The 22,299-nt window shown below is 47.4% G+C and overlaps 1 protein-coding gene across 5 annotated transcripts; it reads left to right on the top strand.

Moving 5' to 3' along the window:
• The first annotated feature begins 204 nt into the window (after nt 1-204).
• On the top strand, nt 205-19,814 carry THAP4 (THAP domain containing 4). 5 transcript variants are annotated; one of them, XM_075032292.1, is made up of 7 exons: nt 205-402; nt 1,295-2,451; nt 10,253-10,303; nt 10,537-10,696; nt 13,642-13,751; nt 15,102-15,205; nt 19,482-19,814. In XM_075032292.1, exons 1-7 carry the CDS (start codon nt 326-328, stop codon nt 19,599-19,601), a joined length of 1,779 nt encoding a protein of 592 aa, XP_074888393.1. In that variant the 5' UTR covers nt 205-325; the 3' UTR covers nt 19,602-19,814. The 5 variants fall into 5 exon arrangements, with proteins under 5 accessions (XP_074888393.1, XP_074888395.1, XP_074888396.1 ...); XM_075032295.1 differs by lacking the exon at nt 205-402 and adding an exon at nt 1,005-1,158; XM_075032294.1 differs by lacking the exon at nt 10,253-10,303 and having other exon boundaries at nt 215-402.
• The last annotated feature ends 2,485 nt before the right edge of the window (nt 19,815-22,299 follow it).

The raw sequence follows: 22,299 nt of genomic DNA on the forward strand, positions 1-22,299 counted from the left end.
AGCGCGCTCGTCGGGAGGCGGACGTCCTGCGGCGCCGAGGAGGCAAGCGAGCGGTGCCGGGAGCGATGCCCCCCCTCCCCCTTCTCACCCCGCCCCGTAGCGTCAGCGCTGTACGGTGGCGCCTCGGCCAAAATGGCGGCGGCCGTCTGGCGGCCGCCATCTTGGTTGACGGCAGTGCCGTACAGAAACCCCTTCCCCAGCGGCGGAGGGGCGGATGGGGTGACCTGGCTCCGCCATCTTGCTGTACGGCTGGCGGCGGCCCGGGCCGGCGGGTGGGGGCCGGGGCCGGGGCGGGCCCGGCCGGCGGCGGCGGCGGCGGCCGGAGATGGTGATCTGCTGCGCCGCCGCCAACTGTTCCAACCGGCAGGGGAAGGCGCACCGGGGCGCCGTCTCCTTCCACAGGTAAGGGCGGCCGCCCGGCCCGCTTCAGCCCCGCCGCCCCCGGCCCTCTGCAGGTGCGGCGGCCGGGCCTCCCTCATCCCCGCGCCCCCCCGGCTACGGTCCGGCCCGGCCGCCGGGCTGGGGGCGGCTGCGTCCCGTCCCTGTCCCGTTCCCCCCCACCCTCGCCGTGCTCGCCCGTCCCTTCCCCGGCACCTCCGGGCCCCGAGCGGCTGCGGCCGCCCTTTGTTTCCCTCAGCGCCGGGGACCGGCTTTGGGCTCCTTAACGCCTGCAGAAACCGGCTTGGCAGCCGCGGGGCCTGGTCCCAGGCTCACGCCACGGCCTGGCCTGTGTCCCCCTGCCTCTGCCCGCAGCAGGGGCCTCGCCGGGGATGCTGCCACCGGTGAGTCCCCAAGGGAAGGTCGTTGTCTTGGGCGACCGCTGCCGGCCCATTTGGAAAAGGTGCCTCGTCCAGCTCCTCGGGTCTTTTTTCAGTCCGAGGCATTTTTACGCCTCATTTTAATACACCTGGCGTAAACAGCAGCAGGGTTACGGAGACAGGGGATGGACAACGTGTTGGCCGAGCTCGGGGGGTGTTTCGGGGTTCGTCGCATCCTCGTTCCTTGCGGACGGGCTGCTGCCTTCGTCCTAGGGTGGACAGGCAGCTGAATAAGGGGTCCGGTGCTGATGGAAAGAGAAATAACGCTTTCTAGTTCTGTGCTGCTGGTGAAGTAGAGCTGTTAATGGAAGGAACGAATACTGAGTGTTTCGGCCCAAAGGTAAATAATCCTCAAATGAGCGTAACCTGTTAAAACACAGCTTTTGTGAGAATTTCCTAAACTGAAGAGTAGCAACCCTTCTGATTTCCAAAACGCAACTTAACTTTTCATGGGTTTTGTCTGTTTGGTTTTTTAGATTCCCTCTGAAGGATTCAAAGCGTCTGATTCAGTGGCTAAAAGCTGTTCAGAGAGACAACTGGACTCCCACCAAGTATTCCTTTCTTTGCAGCGAGCACTTCACCAAAGACAGTTTTTCTAAGCGGCTGGAAGACCAGCACCGGTTGCTGAAGCCCACTGCTGTCCCTACTATCTTCCAGCTTGTAGAGAAAAAACACGACAACCTGGATTATGTCAGAAGCAGAAGAAAAATAGCAAGCCAGGTGCCACTGCAGGATGGAGAAGACCCAAGGGAAGGAGGCCGTGAGGTAGTTCAGAGGACCTCATCTTCTGGCCAGGACTTCATGGTGATGCAAGGGACAAAAGAGATGGAGGAGGTGACTTTGCAAGCGGAAATCGGATCGATGTCTGAGGAGGAAGAGAACCTCTGCAGCCAGCTGGATGGCCCTCAGAGAAGGACGTTAGGTGATAATTTGGTTGCTAAGCCTGGACCTCAGAAAAAGCCTGAGAGATCTTCTGTGGAGGACTGTCCTAAAGCCACCTGGACGGGGAGCTGGGTAGCAGACAGAAGCGGTGTGTCGGTCGACGACTTCACGCCTCCTGCCTCTGGTGCTTGCAAGTTCATCGGCTCCCTTCATTCTTACAGCTTTTCCTCTAAGCATGCCAGAGAGAGGCCGTCTTTCCCAAAAGAGCAGCTAGAAAGGAAAAGGCCAAAGAGAGACGTGGAACCAAGCTGCAGCAGCCATCTTATGGGACAAGACAAGGCCGTAGCAGAAGGCTCCCCTACTTCATCCCTCACTGCGACCCCTCAGAAACCTTCCCAGGGTTTGTCGGCGTCCCCAGCAGACCTTACCCCTCAGCCTGCCGCTGAGGCTGTGGTGGGGCGGAAGGGTGACACAGATGCCAACCCCATGTCAATCAACGAGGTCATCATGTCAGCCTCAGGAGCTTGCAAGCTCATCGACTCCCTCCACTCGTACTGTTTCTCCTCCAGGCAGAGCAAAAGTCAGGTGTGCTGCTTGCGTGAGCAGGTAGAAAAGAAGAACGGAGAGTTGAAACTTTTGAGGCAGAGGATCAGTCGCTCTGACAGTCAAGTCAGGAAGCTGAAGGAGAAGCTAGATGAGCTGAAGAGGATCAGTTTCCCTTACTTGAACAGCCTGCTATCCCGGGACTGTGGTCAGTATTCCCAGTGGCTTTGCGTCGAGGCAGAATTCACCATTTTCTTAGCAATAAGAGTCTGTTTAAGTTAGGGGTTGTAAAAATGTGATGGGTAAAAGATATGAGGAAGTTATGTTTTTTTGGAAGGAGTAGTAGTAGCTTGCGTTAGATCAACAGATAGAGGTGAAATAATTAAGTTTTGGGGCACAGGAGCTATTTCTTATATCCCAAAAGTTTCCAAGGTGATTCCTGGTGCGGCATGGGAAACTAGGTCAAGGTGTTGCAGACAACTATGTTGATGAATTTTTTTTTTTTTCTTCTTCTTCTTGGATTATTTTAACTTGTTTGTGACTCAGTAGCACCTGTTAGGATTTGCCTGCCTTTGGAGTGTGCCCGTGAATTTTTTTGGTGTGTTAATGAGCTGTCATGGGCAGCAGGTATCTGGGAAAGCTGTTGTAGTCTTCTCCAGTGATGTAAGAAGTACTTCTGATCTTAGGTTTCATGTACTGCACTCAGTACTCAGGATATATGAAATATAAGTGAGGTGGTAGGTATCCAATATGACAATGTCATGATACACAGCGAGGTCACTTTTTGTGATTGAATGTCTGTGTGTGGTTTGATTGTTTCCTCCCTTGGAAGGCAGAAATAGTCAGGAAATGGATAATAAAGTAGGAAGACATGGAGAATGACTTCTCTACTAACTAAAAAAAAAAATTGAGATACTGGAAAATGTAGGGGAACTCAGCAAGGGACGAGGTTGCGTAAAAAGGTTGTTGCAGAGAAGTCGAATCGGGCCGTAACCCTTTCTCTTGCAAGAAAAAGAGTTCTTTAATATACAGCTGATAAAACTTTTGCACGACTTTAGTTGCAAGATACAATTTGGGGTAAGAGTTTAGGAGCATCTAGTGATCTTTGTGTGGCTGCTGAGAAAATGTTGGGTTGCCTAGTGAAGGATACATGACTTGGGGCTTTCTTGAAGAAGTCACCGATGGATGGTCAGGTATCCCCTGATGGTAATTCTTGCATCTCTTCTTCTTTAGGAGAAGAAACCTCATGGTTTCTTCTGAAGCCTTGTAGTATTAGACATGGCCAGAAACGTGATACTGGCATAGTCAGACAAGTTCTCCAGACTATTATAGCATGGCCTATTTCCTCACTCAAGTGCAAGAAAATAAACCCTGACAAAATTCTTGAAGGTCAATACCCAATGCTACTTTTCCCACGTGTTTTTGATTTTCCAAAGTATGGGAAAACTCATGCTTCTATTTGGGTAGAGGGGGGGGAAAGAATTCTTTTCCCCCATGGGAAATCGACATAGTCTTATTTGTACGTTCTGGTCTGTATTTTTGTATTGTTTTGGTGTCTAACTAAAGAAAATAACTAAATACAATTTTAGGGTTCCATAATTGTCTGTCATATATATATATGTATGTATATATTTAAAGGCTGTCTAGCTTTGTTGGAATATCTTCAATGAGATACTAATTGCAAAAAGAGCATCCTGAAGGATGTTTTTCTTTATTCTAGTAAGCGCTATGATTTTTCTTTTCTTTCCCGAAATGGATGTTCTTATACGTATATCTTTTGAGAATGTGAGAGTTACATATTAAGAATATCTTCTATAAGAACTACATATTCTATTTTCTAAGGGAAAATGTCATTTTTTTTAAAATGAATTTACTAACTCGTTACCTGTTCTGCTGTTTCATATCAACAAAACTGGAGATCAATATGTGAAAATGAACCATTTCGGCAGTTGTAGCTTGGTGCGATGGGAAGTTCTGATGGAACCCTTTGGCTGGTGACTTTTTTAAAGGGTTTGTTGTTGGCTGGCTGGCTTTTTTTTTTCTTCTTCTTTTTTAGCTTAATCTTGGTGCTCTTCTGCCTTGCATTGCTTTTTGTGTGCTCATAGTAACAGTTTATGGTGGTCAAAATACCTGATGAAGTGCAGCTGACTGCTGCTTGGCAGAGTCTGGTTTATGCTAGACACTAAGTTCTGCTGTAATACAAAGCTGAATTGAAGAAAGGCTTTTTGGTATTCATAAAGATACAGTCAGGTAACATATTAGGTTAATAATAATTATAGTCTTTGTTAGTAGCTACATTTCAGTTGTCCTCAATCATCTGATGTGTAGTCGAGGTGATGTTATTAGCTGTGAACCCAGGCCTGCATGTTTTCTTCTTCCAAAGGCAGTGCCTTGGGGATGGGGAGTGTAAGTAAAGTAACCAACTGGACTGACCATGCAAGTTGTTAACGTGTCTGCATCCAAACTCCACAGACTGCGGGACATCTCTTTGCTGCTGCCTGACATTCAGCTGCTTCCACAAAGTCGTGAGCAGAAAAATGAGCTTTAGGCCCGCACCCATTAAGCAGACCTTCATTTTGGTACTAGTTCTCAACTGGTATTTTCCTCCAATGAGATGAGTAAATTTCTGCTGGCTGTATCCAAAATACAACCGGCTGGAAAGAGCAGGTTTCTGCAAAACTGCTGCACACACGGTCCCTGCCAGCCACACTCAAGGACTGGTGACTCAGTCTGGGTGAGTTTGGCTCACGGCGTGCTCAAACTGTCACGATGAGCTCAAGCAGTGTTTCCCAACCTGTCTTAACAGGGGGATCGACTAACTGGTTTTAGGAGAAGCCCTGGGCTGTGGCCTGCACAGCTGTCACAGTGACCTTTTCCATGTAAACTTTGAATTTGCTTTCTTGTTTGGTAGGAAAATGTTTCCTTCTGTTTTGTGGGCCACTTCTGAGGTCCGTGGACCAAAGGTAGAGGAATACTTCCGGCAGAGGAGCATGGGTAGGCACAGTGCACCAGGCGGAACGAGGTTAAATGCATCTTCTGGAGAACAGCAGGATGTACTGGGAGAAATTAGGGAGAGCCAGTGAGCAAATACAGATCCAGTGTCCTGGGGAAGGGGAGACTAGTCTAACAGCACTGTCCTCTGATACACAACTACTATCTGACCATCTTGTTCTGCTTGAAGGTTTCGCAGCTTTGCTGCATCATGCTCCCCCAGTGCTAGTACAGACAGGAGATCTGAGAAGGTCCTTTCACAAGATCACCTTGTCTTAACATGCTCAAGTGTTGTCCTTTTGTAAAACTACATCTCCCAGCAGGCACCAGGATAACTGTCTTACCTAATAATGAGATCACTTCCCTTATAGCCATCTTATCAACCCTGCGCAAAACACTTTCTGGTGAGCAAAGGTGGTTAGAGAGCTAGACCTAGCAATAGAAAAATAACTCTGCAAACTATGGCTGGCAATGGAGCAAACGCAGGTATGATTCAATGCGATTGAAGGGTCTGTATTTATGAGAGAGATAAAGCTGTTAAATTCAGCCATTTGAGTGTATGTGGAGCCTTTTCCACACTGCATGTCTGCTTTCATGAAGGTCATATTAAAGGCAGGAGAGTTTGCAGAATACGTCCATGTGAAAAATGGTTAGAATTTTGCTAGGAATCTGTAGGAAATCATGTTTCCTTCCAGCTTAGATTTGTCTTTAAGTATTTGTACAAAGCTAGCGTAGAAATGGGGTCATTTATAATACTTTGTACATGTGAATGAAGCATAGTTGGTGAACTTTGGGGACAAGCAGAAGGACTCAAACATTAAATGTCTGGTTTTGTGCCAAGATGGAGTCTTGACGACTGGTCTGTGGGGCCGAGGTGGTGTTTCCGATCAAGGTGGCAACAGGTTTTCATTCGTCTTGCAGGAAACAAATAGCAAAATCATGTTCCTCAGTGGTGGTGAGAAGTGGGGTTTTGCAAGGATGTGAGATGCTGTACTTTCATCTGTCTGAGCAGGACTTGAACAGCAATGGGTCCCTGTACAATTTAGCTTGAAAATTAGTGCTTATAATGGATCACAAATGTGTGCTGTCAGAAAAATAGCCTCTATCAGGGCAGGCACTGCTAACCTGCCAGCTGCATGTTAACTTGGAGCTAGATTTTGGAAGAAAAAATGCTTTTGTTCTGAGATGGCAGGTGCTGCTTGTGATTTTTTTTTTTCTGCCTTGTCTGGGATGGGAACAGCCAGGGGGTAGAAGACTGGTCAATAGAGTAAGTGGGCATTACAAAGAACAAGGGAGCTGTAAAGTAAGCTAAGAGTGACATAAAGAGTAGGAATATGTATGCATAGGTTAATAGCAGGGCTAAATCTGTGGCAGAAGGCATCACAAAAGAGGCTAGGTGAGACTTCATAGCACCTATGGCCTGAGCACATGCAGCACTGACCTGACATGCAGCAGGTTTGGGACTCAGTTGAGCAGAGAGATGGCTCTTTCACTGCCCCCTTGGAGAGAAAGGTGGTTGGAGGGGAGGAAACAAGACTTTTTTGCTCTGCTGTTGCTTCCCCCCCCCCCCAGTGGAATGGTTGTGTTTTTTCTAGGTTTTTTCCCTGATAGCCTATACAGCTTGTGTGTTAAGCATTTAATTCTGCAGTGAGTTGGCAATGACTCACAACAAAAAAACAGCTTGCAACTAGGAAGCAATGAAAATGCTAACTAAGGAAAACTTGAGAGAAAGTAAAACATATTGAGGTAAGCTCAGGTAGGATGTTCATAGTTCTTATAGAAGTGTATAATTTTAAAAATGTTTTCTCTGTTTTGTAGTGCAGGAGAACTCTGGCAGTGACTACAGGCACTGGAACATTTTACCACAGAGGTTAGAAACAGAGGCAATAACACATTGGTGCTTGGTCATGAAATTAATTACTAGGATAGGCCATAAGATGAAAATTTGTGAATGTAACCACATTCCCAGCTTTTACAGCAGAGATGGTGCTAGAGCTTGTCAGTGCTAGGAATGGTTTACTGGGGGGAGCATCAGCAAAGTGCGTAAAGGGGTGCAACAGTCAGGGAAGTGCAGCGGAGTATAAAGCCACCTTCTGTACTTAAATATCAAAAAAGTATGCTGAACAAGGCTGCTCCTTAATTACCAGAACCTTGATGATGATTTAAATCTAGTAAGCGACTCAGCTGAAGAAGGGACTGCACGAGGCTGCCCAGCTGTTGCTGTAGACCCAGTACTTTGAAGACTGAGAAGGTGCTGTGTGAGTTGGGGTTTTTTTTGTTGTTTGGGGTTTTTGGTTGGTTGGTTTTTTTTCTTAAGTTTCCTGCAGCAAGTATTCCCCAGCTTAGGGGAAATAGATTAGCTGCCTTGTTAGCAACCAGCTGGCTGCTTATGCCACAGTTTTACTGATAAAGCTGTGTAGGAATTTGTGCCAGCGTGGCTTTCTCTGCCAAGGATCCCCCTTGAGAGCCACACTGGCTGAAGCCTGCGTAGACATGGCCTGAGGGGGTTGTCCAGCCGCTTTGTCTGGTTTGTCTCATGGCAGGGAGAGCATACTGTCTCCCACTCCAAAGCGTGCACAGCCGGTTATGGTCTGACTTTGTTACAGTGCAGGGAGGGATTTGACTTCTAAACCCTCTGTGAATGTGAAAGATGTGGAAACAGTCCATCTGTGAGTATGGAGAGATGAAGTGGGGTCAGATGGTGAAACGGAGCTGACTCTTGTGCCCAGGACCATGTCAGTTTTGGCCTGAGTGGTTTCCTGAAGAAAAGGGATCTAGCTGATCAGGTTGCTTATGTGCCTGTAGTTTTTTATTCTCCCAAGCTGTTGGAATTTGGGAATGTCATGGCTGATTTCAGTCAAATTTCATTGAGGAGCGAAGGTCTTGGAGTTGCTGGGTCCCTAATGGCTTCAAGGAAGTGTATGATCTGGTAGGGGAAAGTGGCTCCAGGAATGTCCTTGTTGAGAAAGAGGCTGTAGTGTGAGCTTCCCTGTTAGTAGATAAAAGAGAAACTCTGCATGTGGATGCAAGAGAACTGGTATTAAGAGGACCCCATCTGAGTCTGAAGCTTTAAACATGCAGAAGGGTGGCCGGTGTCTCTTGCACTGCGCATTCTCAGATGTGGTTTGTATTCTTGATATCATCACACACTTACTTTTTAAGCCATAGTAGCAGGTTGTTTGTAAAAGTGATGTGCCAAGAGTTTAGATCGTTAAAAAGGGAAGGAAGTACAAGCTCCCTATTACAAGCAGTCTGACAGAAAGCATCCCACTCCTAGGCTTTGTTGCCACCTCCTGACCCAGGAGAGGGCAGCAGCAGCCCAGGCTGCAGTCTCTTCTAGCCTTTCCAAAGCTTTGCTCTTCCCTTCCACCGTGGGAGTTTGAGCCTGCAAAAAGCTTGGAAAGAAATGCATCATATGCAGTAGGAAGTGAAAGGCAAATACCAGTTGGACGGGGTAGCAATACTCTCCTTTCTTGCAAAACTGCATGTTCTCAACATGAAGTAGAAAGGGAAACTGGTTCCTAAGAAGCAGTGTAGAAGTATGGAGTTTCTTGTAGCAATAATTTTGGACTTTTGTTATCAGTCATCACTGTGTTAAGGTCTTTGCTGCACCAGAAAATAATGTTCTGTTGCTTTAGTTGCTCACAGTACAGGTGGAAAGTAAGTACAATGAATTACTCTCTGGTACACTAGCACTGCTGTATGGATTGTAGGAACCCCTTCTTAACACCTTGGTAAGCTGGTGGTGAATGCACAGGCTGGCAGGACAGTCTCTGTAAAGGCTGGCTCTGATGCCATAGATTTTTATCACCTATTTCACAGTGATCCCTCATGTTTTCTCATGTTGCTTCACTTGCAAAATACTTCAGGATAAAGAAGAGTAATTAGCAGCATCTTGCTGATGTGCCAGCTGGCTTTCTAAACCTGCTATCTGTGGGAGAATAAATAGCTAAAATGGTGATTCTCTTTTACCCTGGAAAGTTTCTGTTCCCCCTCTGGCATTCCAGGTGTGGACTCTCCGTTATTCCTCCTTGCTCAGTCTTTTTAGCCTGACATTTGGGAATGAGCACAGTGAAACTCAGACTGATCAAGCAAATTTTTATGCACAGCATCACCTTTTTAGGTCATAATTTCTCCCTGCAGCTGTGTCTGTGCCTTTGAGACCAGCTGGACAGGTAGCTTGTTCCTTTATTAGGCAATATCACTAGGTGTGGAAAACAACCCCCTTCAACTCCCACCCTGCCAGTATGAGTCATTTATCAAGTGAGTGGGAAGAAGACATGCTTTAAGTGTACTTCAGTCACACTTGTCTGCATAACATAGCTAATCTAGAGTAGTGGGCACTTCATTTCTATTGGTATTGGTCTTTCCTGAGATCATGTGAGTGCCATATCACTTTCCCTGCTTACACCTTAGGAGTGGAACTGCTTTGCTGGTCACATGGCTTTAACATTGTCTGTCTCCATTTCTCTTGATTTTTTTTTTTTTTTTCCCCAGCTTACACCCTCTGAAATCACAGCAAAATGCAAAACCGTTGTTTATCAAAGCTCTTCTAAAATGATTTATTAAAGAAGCTTTAATTTTGTGAAACAGACCTTGGTTGATTCTTAATAAATGCAATGACGATGGGAAGTAGCTTTCTCTTCTGTTTACGCTTTAACTTGCAGACACTCTAGTCTTTAAAACATTTTACTTAGCCTTAGTCCAGAGCCTAAGCAGAACAACTTCTGAATGATCCCTCTCTCTTTGTACAAGTGCAGGTCTTTGTTAACCTCTTCAAAAAAAATTAGAGCCAAACTTTGATCTTGAATATGTATGCAGCCTGATTTTCTTTTTCCTCTGAAGTGAGGACTCATTTCCTTGGTCTCTGAAACAAACAGGCACAGTACGTGCTCAGTGCTTGAGAAAAATCAGGCCAGAGCATTAGAGACTTAATTATCATTTAGTGATAATTCTTTACACTGATATTTCAGTCTTCTTCTGCTTTGCGTGTAGACAAGAGGGGGCTTTCTTTTCAGATCAAGCTACAGAGAGGAGTCAGAAATGGACCACCGGGAGGAGTGCTCTATGTAAGGCCAAGAGCAGGTTTGAAAACAGACCTACTTTCCGTGACTGTTTGTTGTTCCCAGTCTCCCCTTGCACCTTGGAGCTGATGCTGCTCTAGAGAGGAGCATTGCTGCTGCATTAGACTGTTTCTGAGGTGTTTTGTGTTCACCTCCACCCAGCTGTAAGCAGCTCACAGCAAGCTGTAAAGCACAGATCCCTGAATTTTCTTTCTTCATTCTTTCTTCTTCCTCCACAGACACTCCCCAGCTGAATCCTGTGATGGAACCCCTGTCCTGGATGCTGGGAACCTGGCTCTCAGACCCACCAGGAGATGGCACCTTCCCTACAATGAAGCCCTTCCAGTACCTGGAAGAAGTGCACATCTCTCACGTGGGGCAACCCATGCTCAACTTCTCGTAAGTCTAGGGATTATCTGTGTTGGCAGTAGCTTTTGGATCGGAGCAGGCATGGCTCCAGTGAGATTTGTTGGTTGTGTTTCTTTTCCAGTGGCAAAGTAAACAAGTTTTCACGTACCAAATGAGACGATGTAATGATATGTGACTGCATGGGCTGACTTTCATTTTCCTTTAAAACTTGTGATTAATTGGCATGCTGTTGCAACATACCCAGAGCTGCACACCTCCGGTCACTGAAGTTTCACTAGCCCAAGAGTAAAGTGCAGTTCTACAGAGCTTTTCAAAAGTGAGTTCACACCTGTGAACTCATGCAGAAGCACATGTGGACAGGAATGGGACTGTGGGCACCATGCAGTGTACAATTCTTGTGGCCTGCCAGTCTTGAGGGTTACATGGTGAGAAGTAACTCAGGGTACTGCGAATGTGACTGTAACTTAGAATAGCGAGAGTAATTTCAGGTACCAAGAATGGCCCCAGCATGGACATCACTGTTTGTGCAAATTCCATACCTGCCTTTGAAGGACCAGTGATTCTTCCACTTTAATGTGATGTGAACTGGGTGCATATGTTAGCCAAAAGATGTACTGTCCTCATGGCCAGAAAAAAATCCATCATTCTTCTTGCTGGCAGTAGCTGTCTAGTTAGAAATGAATCTTCAGGTAATAGCATTACAACTGCTATCATTCTGCTTTGTGAAACTCCCACTTACAGATATAATAAATGGAGGAGCTATGGCATGGCTGCCAAGTTTGTCCATTTTAAACTGTGATCCTCAGTCTTCACCACCATGAAAATCTGAGAAAAATTAAAGTGTTTAACAAGCTATATGGAATAGGAGACAGATAGCTTAACTGCTTTGTCTGCAAGTAATTGTTCTAAGAGAAAATGAAAAGGAATCTGGAGGTAGAGAAGTGACATGTTAGCTAACTGTTCAGTGCTGCTCCAGTACTCATTTGGGAGGGGTGCGTTGGAAAGTTTGTTGCTTTGAAAACTAGAGAAAAGAATAATTACAAGATGCCAACACCATGTGAAAGATGCCCTGTGTTCCTGGTGTGCGCCATGTGTTGTGACAGAGCTGTCAGCTCAGCATGTGACATTTTTAGTCTAGTTTCTGAAAGAAACAAATCTCCAACAGTCATGCTCTGTCTATACCTCCCTTTCCAACTTTTGAACAGTTGCTCATTTGAGTCATGGTTGATTGGTTTGGGTTTTTTTGTTGTTTGGGATTTCTTTGTGCCAAGGAAATATACAGCTCAGAGCTGTTGAACTCTGGGAAGCATCAGGAAAGTAGGCACCAGGTTTGGAGGACAGAGACCCTGTGCCTTCCTGGCTCCTGGAGCAGTGCCACTTGACTGTTACAAGACAGGCCATATCTCTTGAATACTCCAAGCACTGAAAGAAGCCTGATTTAAGTTTGTTCCTCCTTTGATTCTAGATAATCCCACCATGGGACACGACTCTGTAGGGTACCTGGCTTCACTAGCTGCAGAGTGCAGAGGCTGAGATGCTAGGACAGTCCTTAGCAGGGATACAGCCCTGCACCACCGATAGAAGTCATTCCTTGTTCTTTCTATAACCATATGGTTAAAAGGAGAACACCTTTATATAGAGACAAAGCCAAACAGGAGGAATAATTTGTGTATTTGTACCCAGAGGACACTGGGGAGCCAGAAGCAGCTGCAAGGCACCCAGACTCTTCCCTAACTGCATGCCTTAGCTGTGCTCCCCCTTCTTTGTCTCCAGTTCTTTGAAGCCCACAGGTTTCTTGTACCATTTGTAGGGGTACCATGTGCTACACCTTGTGCTGCTGGTCTTCTAGGAAATGTTGACTCTGCGTGATTCATTATATTTTACTTCAGATAGGAAACAGTTCCTTTGGACTTTTCAGCTCTCAGTGCTTCTTTACTAAATAACTGCTTCTGCTTGCCTTGTGCCAGCACCTGGACAAGCCCCTTGGTCACGTTCTTCTTGCACACTTGCCCTATTACCGTTGGGTGGCAGCTGACAATACAGCATATCCCCAGTCCCAGGACAGGTCACAGTGGCCAAGGTGAGTGGTGTTGGCCATTTCCAGCAGGCACATCCCAGCTGCACAGCAGAGGCATGTGTGGAAACTGCTGTTGCATGAGGGAGTTCTGGGTGCAGATTTAGCAGCAGCAGCTCCAAGGTTGCCTCTGTCTCCTTTCCTATAGAAGGATGCAGAGTGGGAAATTCTATGAAAAACACTATGAAAAGAAAGAAATTAGTCTAGAATAAAGAATAAAGAAACACCAATAGGATAGTCCCCTACATTATATAGATACCTAGCTTACTATTGAGTTTAAGCTGCTGTGTAATTCAGTTACCTCTGTAGTCTCAGGAACGCTGTAGCACTAATGTAATATATGAACATGCGTGATATATATAATCACCCACATTATGGGTGACCAAACATACAACTCTCAGGCCTCATGAACAATAAATAAGAATCTGAGCTGAACTTTTTTTCTTTTTGAAGGGGATGGTGGGAGAAAGAAGTCTGCTCTGTTACTGCCTGCAGCAAGTAATATACAAAAACCCCAACTTGCTAGGTTTAAAAGCTAAATAATGATGATATTGTAATTCCAGATATTTGTTTGAGAAAAGGAAATATTTGAGAGAGAGTATGTATGGCTTCCTGAGAGAGTTTCTGAGCTAGGTCTTAGAAAGACCCAGGAGCTGTGGAAAATATGAAGCCTGAACATAAATAACTACAGCTCTAAGAAATACCTGTGCCTGTAATGTAACTGTATTTTTACACGTTTACATCTCCCAACCATGAAGCATTGTCAGTCTTTTACTCTTCAATAATACTGCAGGCAGTCATGAAGTTAAATAAAATACCGTTTCCTCTGAGACGAAACCAGGCCAAACACTGTATTTTCAGTGCAACAAACAGCAGCTTTTGTATTCTGATTTCCCCTCAGATTCAACGCCTTCCATCCGGACACCAGGAAGCCCATGCACCGAGAATGTGGATTCATCCGCCTCAAGCCTGACACTAATAAGGTGGCCTTCATCAGTGCCCAGAACACAGGTACACACCTGATATCCACGCTGAGGAGAAGAAGAGGTCCTTACCCTGCTGTGCCATTTCATCACTTTTCCAGAAAATTATTGCACCTCTCAGTTTCATATAATTTGTTTTCACTGTGGGTTCACTGCCAAAGAGCAGCATCAAACTGATGGCGCTGAACCCACAGTGAAAACAAATTAATAAATGAGCTTGTGTCAAAAGCACTGAGTTTCTAGGACTGGCTATGTGCCTTTGCCCAGACAGTGTGGCTTTCTAGCTTTCTGTGACAGGAAAGGACTGCAAGTCAAAATACTGCTCATGCAGGAAACTTGAGGGGTATCCTTTCCTCAGATGGTATGTTGGTATTTTCAGACATAGCTTTGTAAACCAAAAGAACCCCTGCCTCTTAACGAGAATTGCAGTCCGAGCCTTAATAATGGCAGGTGATAAGTGGCCAGTGATATTCTTGATGCCTTCATAGCATCCTAGTCTTTTTTTGTGGGGAGGCAGGGGGAACGTGTACAGGTAAGATGCTTCATTCCCACTGCTCCTGTGAGTTGGCCACAGTTGACCCTGTGGTAGAAATAGAGAAGTACATGCCTTAGTTGATGAGCTTCTGGGTCTAGAGTTGTCCTTCTATTGCTAGTGTCATATTTGGCCACCTGCTCCTTCTAAGCAGAGTCAGGTTTAACATCCCACTTAAGCTGTTGTTACCAATGTCAACACTTGCCATATTTGATTCTGTGGTGCAGGGTAAAGGTTGTGGCTGTGGTGATTTTAAACCCCCTTTGCAGCCTCTCCATCCAGGAGTGTTTGGTGTGACCTGTATAGCAGGTTCCCTATTAGAGACCTTGCCCAGGCTGTGGCACTACCAAGAGCCTCCTCGGCACTGTAGCAGGAGAGCTTCTCTCCCACTGTTCCCTTAACAATCTCGGAGAATAACCTCAGTGCAGTCTTCTTAAGCTTCTAAACTAGGAGAACCTCCCACTGTCTGTATGTAGTGTCTTGGTACTTGTTATACACCTTACAGGGACTGAATGAGAGAGAGAACCACATCTAAATTATTGTAAGTGAAAGTGTTAAAACCCAGTTGATGCTTAAAGTTGCATCTAAAACTTAGAGCAGGCACTGAAGGGAAAAATGCCAGTTGCAGTGCGATACTTATCCCACACTGTATGAGTAAGTCTGGCTAGACTTTTCTAAGCAGCATTGTGTGTCTGAGGTTGCTTGGATCTGTAGTTGTTGATATGTGCTAGGTCAAATAAAACTGTTCTTCAGGGAGAGTGGTGGTCTATTATGTAGCCTAATAAGTGTGACATTGTTAAGTAACCTTTGTAGCCTAATAATATTTATGACCTTGCTTCTCACTAGGTCTGGTGGAGGTGGAGGAAGGGGAGGTGAATGGACAAGAGCTGTCTATAGCTTCTCACTCCATAGCCAGGATCTCCTTTGCCAAGAAGCCCCACGTAGAGCAGGTGAGTGCACACACAGTAAGCAATTCACATAGTGTTGCTAGCCCCATAAGGTTTCTAGTTGAGAGGATAGGCTGATTGGCATGCTTTAATTACAGATTGCCATCAGGAGTTCTTGGAAATATTGCATGGCATCCTGGCTTATCCTTTTTGTAACAGCCTTCAGAAGATATTTTGTACATTACAAGACCCAGAGGGATTGTTAAGATAAGAACTGATGGTGCTGAATCAGACCAGCCAGCCCAGAATCCTGTCTCCAGCAGTGGCCAGTAGCAGGTCCTTAGGGAAGAGAATAAGAAAGTCTTGTCTAAATGCCCTTGTACAGCAGCAGTGTTACTTCTTAATGCTGGTTGTCTGGATTAATCACAGTATGAGGGTGCACATGTAAGGTATGTTGAATATTGGGCCTCATCAGGGTATTTTAGGAACACCTGCCTTTCACTGGAGCTCCACCTTGTCTTTGCAAATCTTGCTTGCTTTTCAGGGCATTCACAAGTTGCTCTGGGCTCTCTTCCCATCTGTAGCTGCTTGGCAGGGCTGGCACTTGCTGTCAGCTCCAGTCTTGGTTGAATGTTTCTTGGTTTTTGACTTTTTTTTTTTTTGTGTGTGTGTAGTGGCAGTTTGTTGTTAATGCAGCTGAATGGGGTACAGCCAGCTTGCGAGTAAGATGGCACTGCTGGAGTTAGTGTGGCATTCTGAGGTCACTGCTGGAATCCTGTCACATATGAAGTTGTCTTGGCTGACTAGCAGCTGAGAAAGACAGCAAGGTTGAACAAGCTCTCACAAAGAGTAGGTACTGGCATGTTCTTGCATCTGTTTTGTTTTCTCTGATAACATGTGAACCAAGTGACTGCAATTTTTGAAGGGTGATAAGTGAGGTGTGGCTCTCAGGAGAGAAGACACTACTTTGCAGCAAGTACAGTATTGTCTTATTCTGGACTTCAAGGCTTAATTTTGCAACCTAGTTTTTATGTGCTATAAAACCAACCAATACCTAACTGAGAGCACAAGTTTGTGGAAATGCAGCCAGTGTCATAAGAGTGCTCCCAAAATTCACTGACTTCCCAAAAGTTGTATGTGCCTACACAAACAATGTCCTAACTCCGGAAAGGCAGTCTTAACTCCCCTGCCTTCAGATGCATGTTTCAAGTTGTTGGCTTTCTTCTTTCCCAGGAGCAGCTGTATTGCCTCCTTTCTATAGCATGAGAAATGAAGCTGTTAAATACTATGGATATCATCAAGGCAGCGGAGCTCTTAATTACAAACATTTAAATAAAATGGACTGCCCTCTCAGAGTCACTGCCTGAAATGTGAGCAGATAGACTGGCAGGAGGGGAGGGGGAAAGCAACAGAAAGCCAGCGAATGTTTTACTGGTTGAGGGCTCCAAGGCTGGCTTTGGCTGAAGGCTGGAAGAGGGAACCTCCTGAGCTGAAGGTCCATGCTCGCCTGGCACCTGAGGGCAGCTCAGGCCCAGGTACTGGTCGTAGTGAGTATCTGGGAGGCCCTTGCTGGTGAATGAGGAAGTGGAATGAGAGGGTATGGCAGGTAACCAGCTTCCAGTGTGTTTTCTTCTTCACCAAGAACAGCATAAATTGCCTGTGGAAATGAAGAGACCACAGGTGTTGAGAAGGGCACATGTGCTGCTGCTTTAGTTGCTCATTTTGAGAAAACTTCACCATAATGTTGTGTTCCACCAAAAAGTGATTTGGAATGGCTGTGGCTTGGCTGAGCCATAATTCAGGCAGGAAGACCCGTTCCCTGGGGCAGGGCTGTGTTGCAGGTGCTTGCTTTGCTGAGCTCCCCACATGGACAGAGAGGAGCAGTCTCTGGGAGTCTGTCTCTCCTAGAGGCGATGCTGATGTGATGTAAGGCACAATTGCAGCATTTTAGACTCTTCCTGCCTCTCTGAGGAGCGAGTGGCTCTCAGCTCCCACCCTGCCTGTATAGATAAGAGATGCTCTGCAGGGAGCGGAGGAGCACTCTTAGACTGGGTTTGTATCCAAACTCTTTGCCATTGTTCCCCTGCAAGTGTCTGGAGAACAGGCACGCTTTCAAATATTTTTAGACTTCAGGACTGTCCTCACAGTATGTGGGTACTGAGGGAGCTGGCTGATGTGCCTGCGAGGCTGCTGTGTTATCTTTGAAAGGTGATGGAGATCAGTGGAATTTCCCCATGGCTGGAGACATATGGCATGTGGGTCACCCATCTTCAGAAAGCACCTGAAGGTCAACCTGGAGAGCTACAAGCTGGTCAGCCTCACTTCAGCCCCTGGATATTTCTGCACATGTGAAGGAGAAGGTGATTGGGCACAGTCAGTATGGTTTTACCGTTGGTAAATGGTGCCTGACTGACCTGGTTGTCTTCTATGACTGAATTTGTGGATGAGGGGAGAGCAGTGGCTGTCGCTTACCTTGAATTTGGTGATTTCCCACGGCCCTTTCCCAGTGCTTCATGTTTCCTCTCCTGTGTGGGAAGTAGCAGTCTCCCTGTGCGTCTTGGGTGCACATGGAGCTTGCCCTCCCATGGTCCCATCAGCCAGCCTTTGATTGAAGCTCGCTTTTAGGAGAGAATCCTCTTCTTTTTTGCCCAGTTCATTTCATTTCCTCCTTTTGGCATTCAGACTTAGTTGTCTGAGCTGCAGTGGTCCATTCAGAAAAAAACGGGTCGTTCAGGAACCCTGAGTTAAGGTCACATATTGTGAGATAATTTGTTGTTAAAGATGAGTGTCTTTTGTATTCCTTTTAATTGCCTTTTCCTGCTTAGGGTATTTGAGGAACACTGTCATGCATTACGAAGAAAGCCCCATCTGATCAGCCAACATTAATCAAAACATCATTTGTATATGACCCTGTTCCTGCTGTCACCCTCATGAATGTCAGAGCAGTGGTGCGTCCTCCACAGCCCTGGGTAGCTTCGCTCTTAGCTGGCGATAACCTTCTGGGAGGAGGACATGTTGGATATTGGCATTAAGGGCACACTGCAGACGTAGGAATGGATGTGTGTTAACGGAGAGGACGCTGTCTCTGAGCACACAGACTGGCAATAGCTCATGGACATGCCCTTGAGTGACCTTCACTGTAAACTAATGCATTTGCAAAAGCCCCTGCATTTTAGGAATTTCTAAATGGGGCTGGTTTAAGTGACTGCAAATTAATCATGCTTGCAGGTTATCCTGCTGTCCCCAGGACTTTGTTTCTGTTCACCCCTGGGATTGTGTTTGGCATGGGAAGCAGCAAGTGGCCACCAGTCAGTATAAACAGCTCTTCTGGATGATGTGGAGTGCATCTGTCCTGAAATTATGTGAAGGGCCAAAGTGCTGGGTGCGTGGGGTCCATGCCAAGCTGCCTACTTACAGCAGCACTCACTTAGGGAGGTGCCGTGCCCTGCTGTCATACACGCAGTTACGTGGCCCTTCTGCCAGGCTGGGCAGCTGGAGTGATGCACTCCAGAGTGTTATTCGGGAACAGGAGCTGAGGTTCAAAAAGGATGATCCCACTTCTCTACTTTATTTCGGCAACACCTAGGAGCGGACCTAAAACCTGCGCTGAGCACTGTGAATGCTTAGCTGCTCCCTCCTCCAGTTTGGAAGCTGCTGAAGCCTTGGTTCGAGCATCTGCTTGCACAGGTCCTAAGTGCTCCACAGGGCAACCCCAAATTGCCTCTCTTGAGGTTTGGTGCAGCACAGACAGGCTCACAGCCTGCCTGGGTGGAGGAACGGGGACAATGTTGCCTGTCAAGCGCTCCCGATGGATGGCAGCGCTCTTCCCTCCTGTCCCGGGGCTGAACACCAGCTTGGCTGCAGGTGCAAGACAAGGCTCAGCAGGCTCCTATTTCCCGGTGTAGCATGAGCAATGCCTTACAGTGGCACGGTGTGGTGACTGGCAGAGAGCCTGAGTGGTTTTGAAGGCTGCCTTGGGGACGTCATCTAGTGCACAGCATCTCCCTGAGCTGCCGGCTGGGAGCTGCTCTTCTGGTGGAGGGAGGGATGTTGGCCTGTCTGTGCTGAGGTGATGTCAGTAGTAGTGCCAGGATGCTGTGTTACTCCATGGATAATGGTCTTGGGTCTTGGAGCTGGTGTTTTGGAAAGGACTGCCTTTCTCTAGGAGAGAAAACTTCTCGTTTACTTGCATAGCTGTAGTGAGCATATCCTTCCATCTGTGGTGCATTGACAGCAAACACAAGGATGGTAAAGGGAAGGTAAAAAGTGCAGGTAAGGAGTTTAACCTGTGGATGCTGTTTGCTTGATTCCGTTATTTCTTTTCTTACCCCCTTTTTAGATTACCAGAAAATTCAGGCTCAATTCCGATGGGAAACTTGAACAAACTGTCTCGATGGCAACCACTACGCAGCCCATGACTCAGCACCTCCATATTACCTACAAAAAGGTGACACCCTGATGCTGGGAGGGCTGAGTCTCCCCGCTGAGGGCGAGGAGTGGGGTGTCGTGCACCAAGAGCAGTGGCAGCTCAGGAGCATGGTATGCCAGACCCCGGAGCTAGTTGCCCGTGCTCACCCCCAGGGCCGCGGAGCTGCCCGTCCTGTTGAGAATGTTACTCAGATGTTTCTGTAATGGTATATTAAAAAAAAAAAATAAAAAGCTTTTATTTTTATGGCTGTGTCTTTGGGCTTGATTGCTGAGTGGTCTGTGCGTCCCTCTGCTCTGGCAGTGGTTACAGAGGGGCTTTTGATGCCTGTTCATTAGTAGGTGTTGGGTTGCATATCCAACTTCCTGGACCCTTTTCTGCAATCTGAGTAACGCCACAGAAGCAGCAGGACCAGGAATGGATTTGCACTGCTGAGACAGACCCTGAGAATGTCAGCTCTTGCCTAATGAAACTCAGCTTAAATATTCAGAGGGAGCACCTACGTCTTGCTGTGGGATGAAGAGAACTGTCACAGGACCTGATCCTGATGGTGCCATTGAGCTGACTTGAATGGACTTGGGGCACTCCTGGAGGTCAGGACGAGACCTCACCAGCTTCAGTGCAGAATATCACAAGAGTTTGGGTGACAGCTGTGAGCCAACAGGCAGCAAGAGAAACTGTGAACAGTGGAGATCGATCTCAGCAGTTCTTTTGTCTAATTTGGCAGTCATGATGCAGCCTTTGACCTTCATGAAGTGTGTGATTGAGTCCCTCAGCAGTGAGGGAGGCAAAGGTCTAGCACTGCTTCTGGTCTACAGTGGAGGTAGGAGAGACAGTTCTGCCTGTGTTTCTCCATCAATGGTCCCCAAAGGCTTTCTATGGTGGGTGTGCGGCTCTAAAGAAGGCCTTGGTGGTGACATTTCTTTCTCACAAGCTTTCTGATGCCAGCCATTGTGCGTGAAGGTACGATGGGTCTGGTTTGCGCCTGTAGCTTCCTTCATGACTCAAGATCCCTCTAGGCCAAAGGGATTTAAAACCTTTGTGGTTCTGGAAATGTCTGCTCTGGCGGCTCCCCGAGCTTTTCTGAGCTTCGCAGTAGTGTCCTCAGTGTATTTGCAGGGAGCACAAAATGATTCAGACAGGTGGTTTCAGCATGTAGTGCTACAATAGTATTTTTGGGAAAAGTGGAGGAGGCAGCTTGAAGATGAAAATGCTAACTGAGGCCAATAAATGATAGCCCAGAAACTTCTCATTGTTCTGGAAACAGCAGAATGCTTGGGGAAGGCAGAACTTTGCAAATAGTCTCTGATCTGTGGAGAAGTGATTTTGAATGTTGATGCTCTAGGTCTTTAAGTAGAGGGTGTGGATCAACGGCATGAAGCCTAGATGGAGGCTGATTATTAGCAGTGTAACCCTGGGTCAATACTGGGTCTGATCCTCTTCACTAGTAACCTGGATGATGGGGCACAGTGCACCCTTGGTAAGTTTGGGAGGAGTGGCTGAGCCACCAGGAGATCCTGCTGCCACCCAGAGGGACCTCGATAGGCTGGAGAAATGGGCTGATGGGAACCTCCTGAAGTTCAACCAAGGGACACGCAAAATCCTGCCCCTGGGGAGGAACAGCGCCAGGCACCAGGACACGCTAGGGGTGCCTCGCTGGAAAGCAGCTCTGCAGAGAAGGTCCTGGTGGACACCACATTGAAGTTGAGCCAGCAAAGGAGGCCAGCGGTGTCCTGGGCTGCACGAGGAGGAGCATTGCCAGCAGGTTGAGGGAGGGAATCCGCACTGGTGAGGCCAGCCCTGGAGTGCTGTGTCCAGTGCTGGGCTCCCCAGCACAAGAGAGACAGGGACAGACTGGAGAGAGTCCAGTGAAGGGCCACCAACATGGAGAAGGGACTGCAGCATCTCTCCAATGAGGAGGGGCTGAGAGAGATGGGACTGTCCAGCCTGGAGAAGAGAAGGCTGGGGGGATCTTCTCCATATATATCAATATCTGAAGAGAGAGTGCAAAGAAGATAGAGGCTGCCTCTTTTCAGTGGTGCCCAGGCTCCATCTGGCTCAGGGTGGCCCTCCTTCAGCAGGGGCTTGGACCAGATGAGCTCTGGAGGCCCCTGACAACCGCAACCGCTCTGTGAGTGTGTGATGCTGGCAAAACAACCAACAACAACAACAGGGACCGCCTGAAAGGGGCCTGAGCAAACGGAGAGGTGTGAAGCACGCTGCCAGATGGGGTTTGCATCGCAGGGTGTGTCTGTGAGACTGGGGGAGCTCCTGGGTGCGCCCCTGAGAGTCTTGTGATGTCACCAGAGAGTCAGTCACCCCATGACATCACTTGCAGTGGGCAATGATACATGCCAGTGGCACATACTGCTAGTGGCACATGAGAGGTCGAATCCTGTGGGCAGCGCCTGAGCCGTCAAAGTCCTACCAACAGCACACTAGACGTGACCTGCCAGCAGCCGAGTCCCACCAGCGGCACCCATCAAGTCCCGGCAGCAGCAGCGCTGGAGGGGCCCAGGCATGAGCTGGCGGTGCTGGGACCCACCATGAGGTCCCAGCAGGGGGACATCTGCCCCATCTGCCTGGGTCCCCTCGAAGACCCCGCTGCCGTGGACCCATGCTGGCATGAATTTTGTCACGTGTGCATTCAGCGCTGGGCTGCCACCGCCATCGCTGCCACCTGCCCGCTCTGCTGGCAGCCCATCATGGCCGTCCACCACCTGCTGGTGGA

This window comes from Buteo buteo, chromosome 7 (genome assembly GCF_964188355.1).
Source record: "Buteo buteo chromosome 7, bButBut1.hap1.1, whole genome shotgun sequence".
Classification (NCBI taxonomy): domain Eukaryota; kingdom Metazoa; phylum Chordata; class Aves; order Accipitriformes; family Accipitridae; genus Buteo; species Buteo buteo.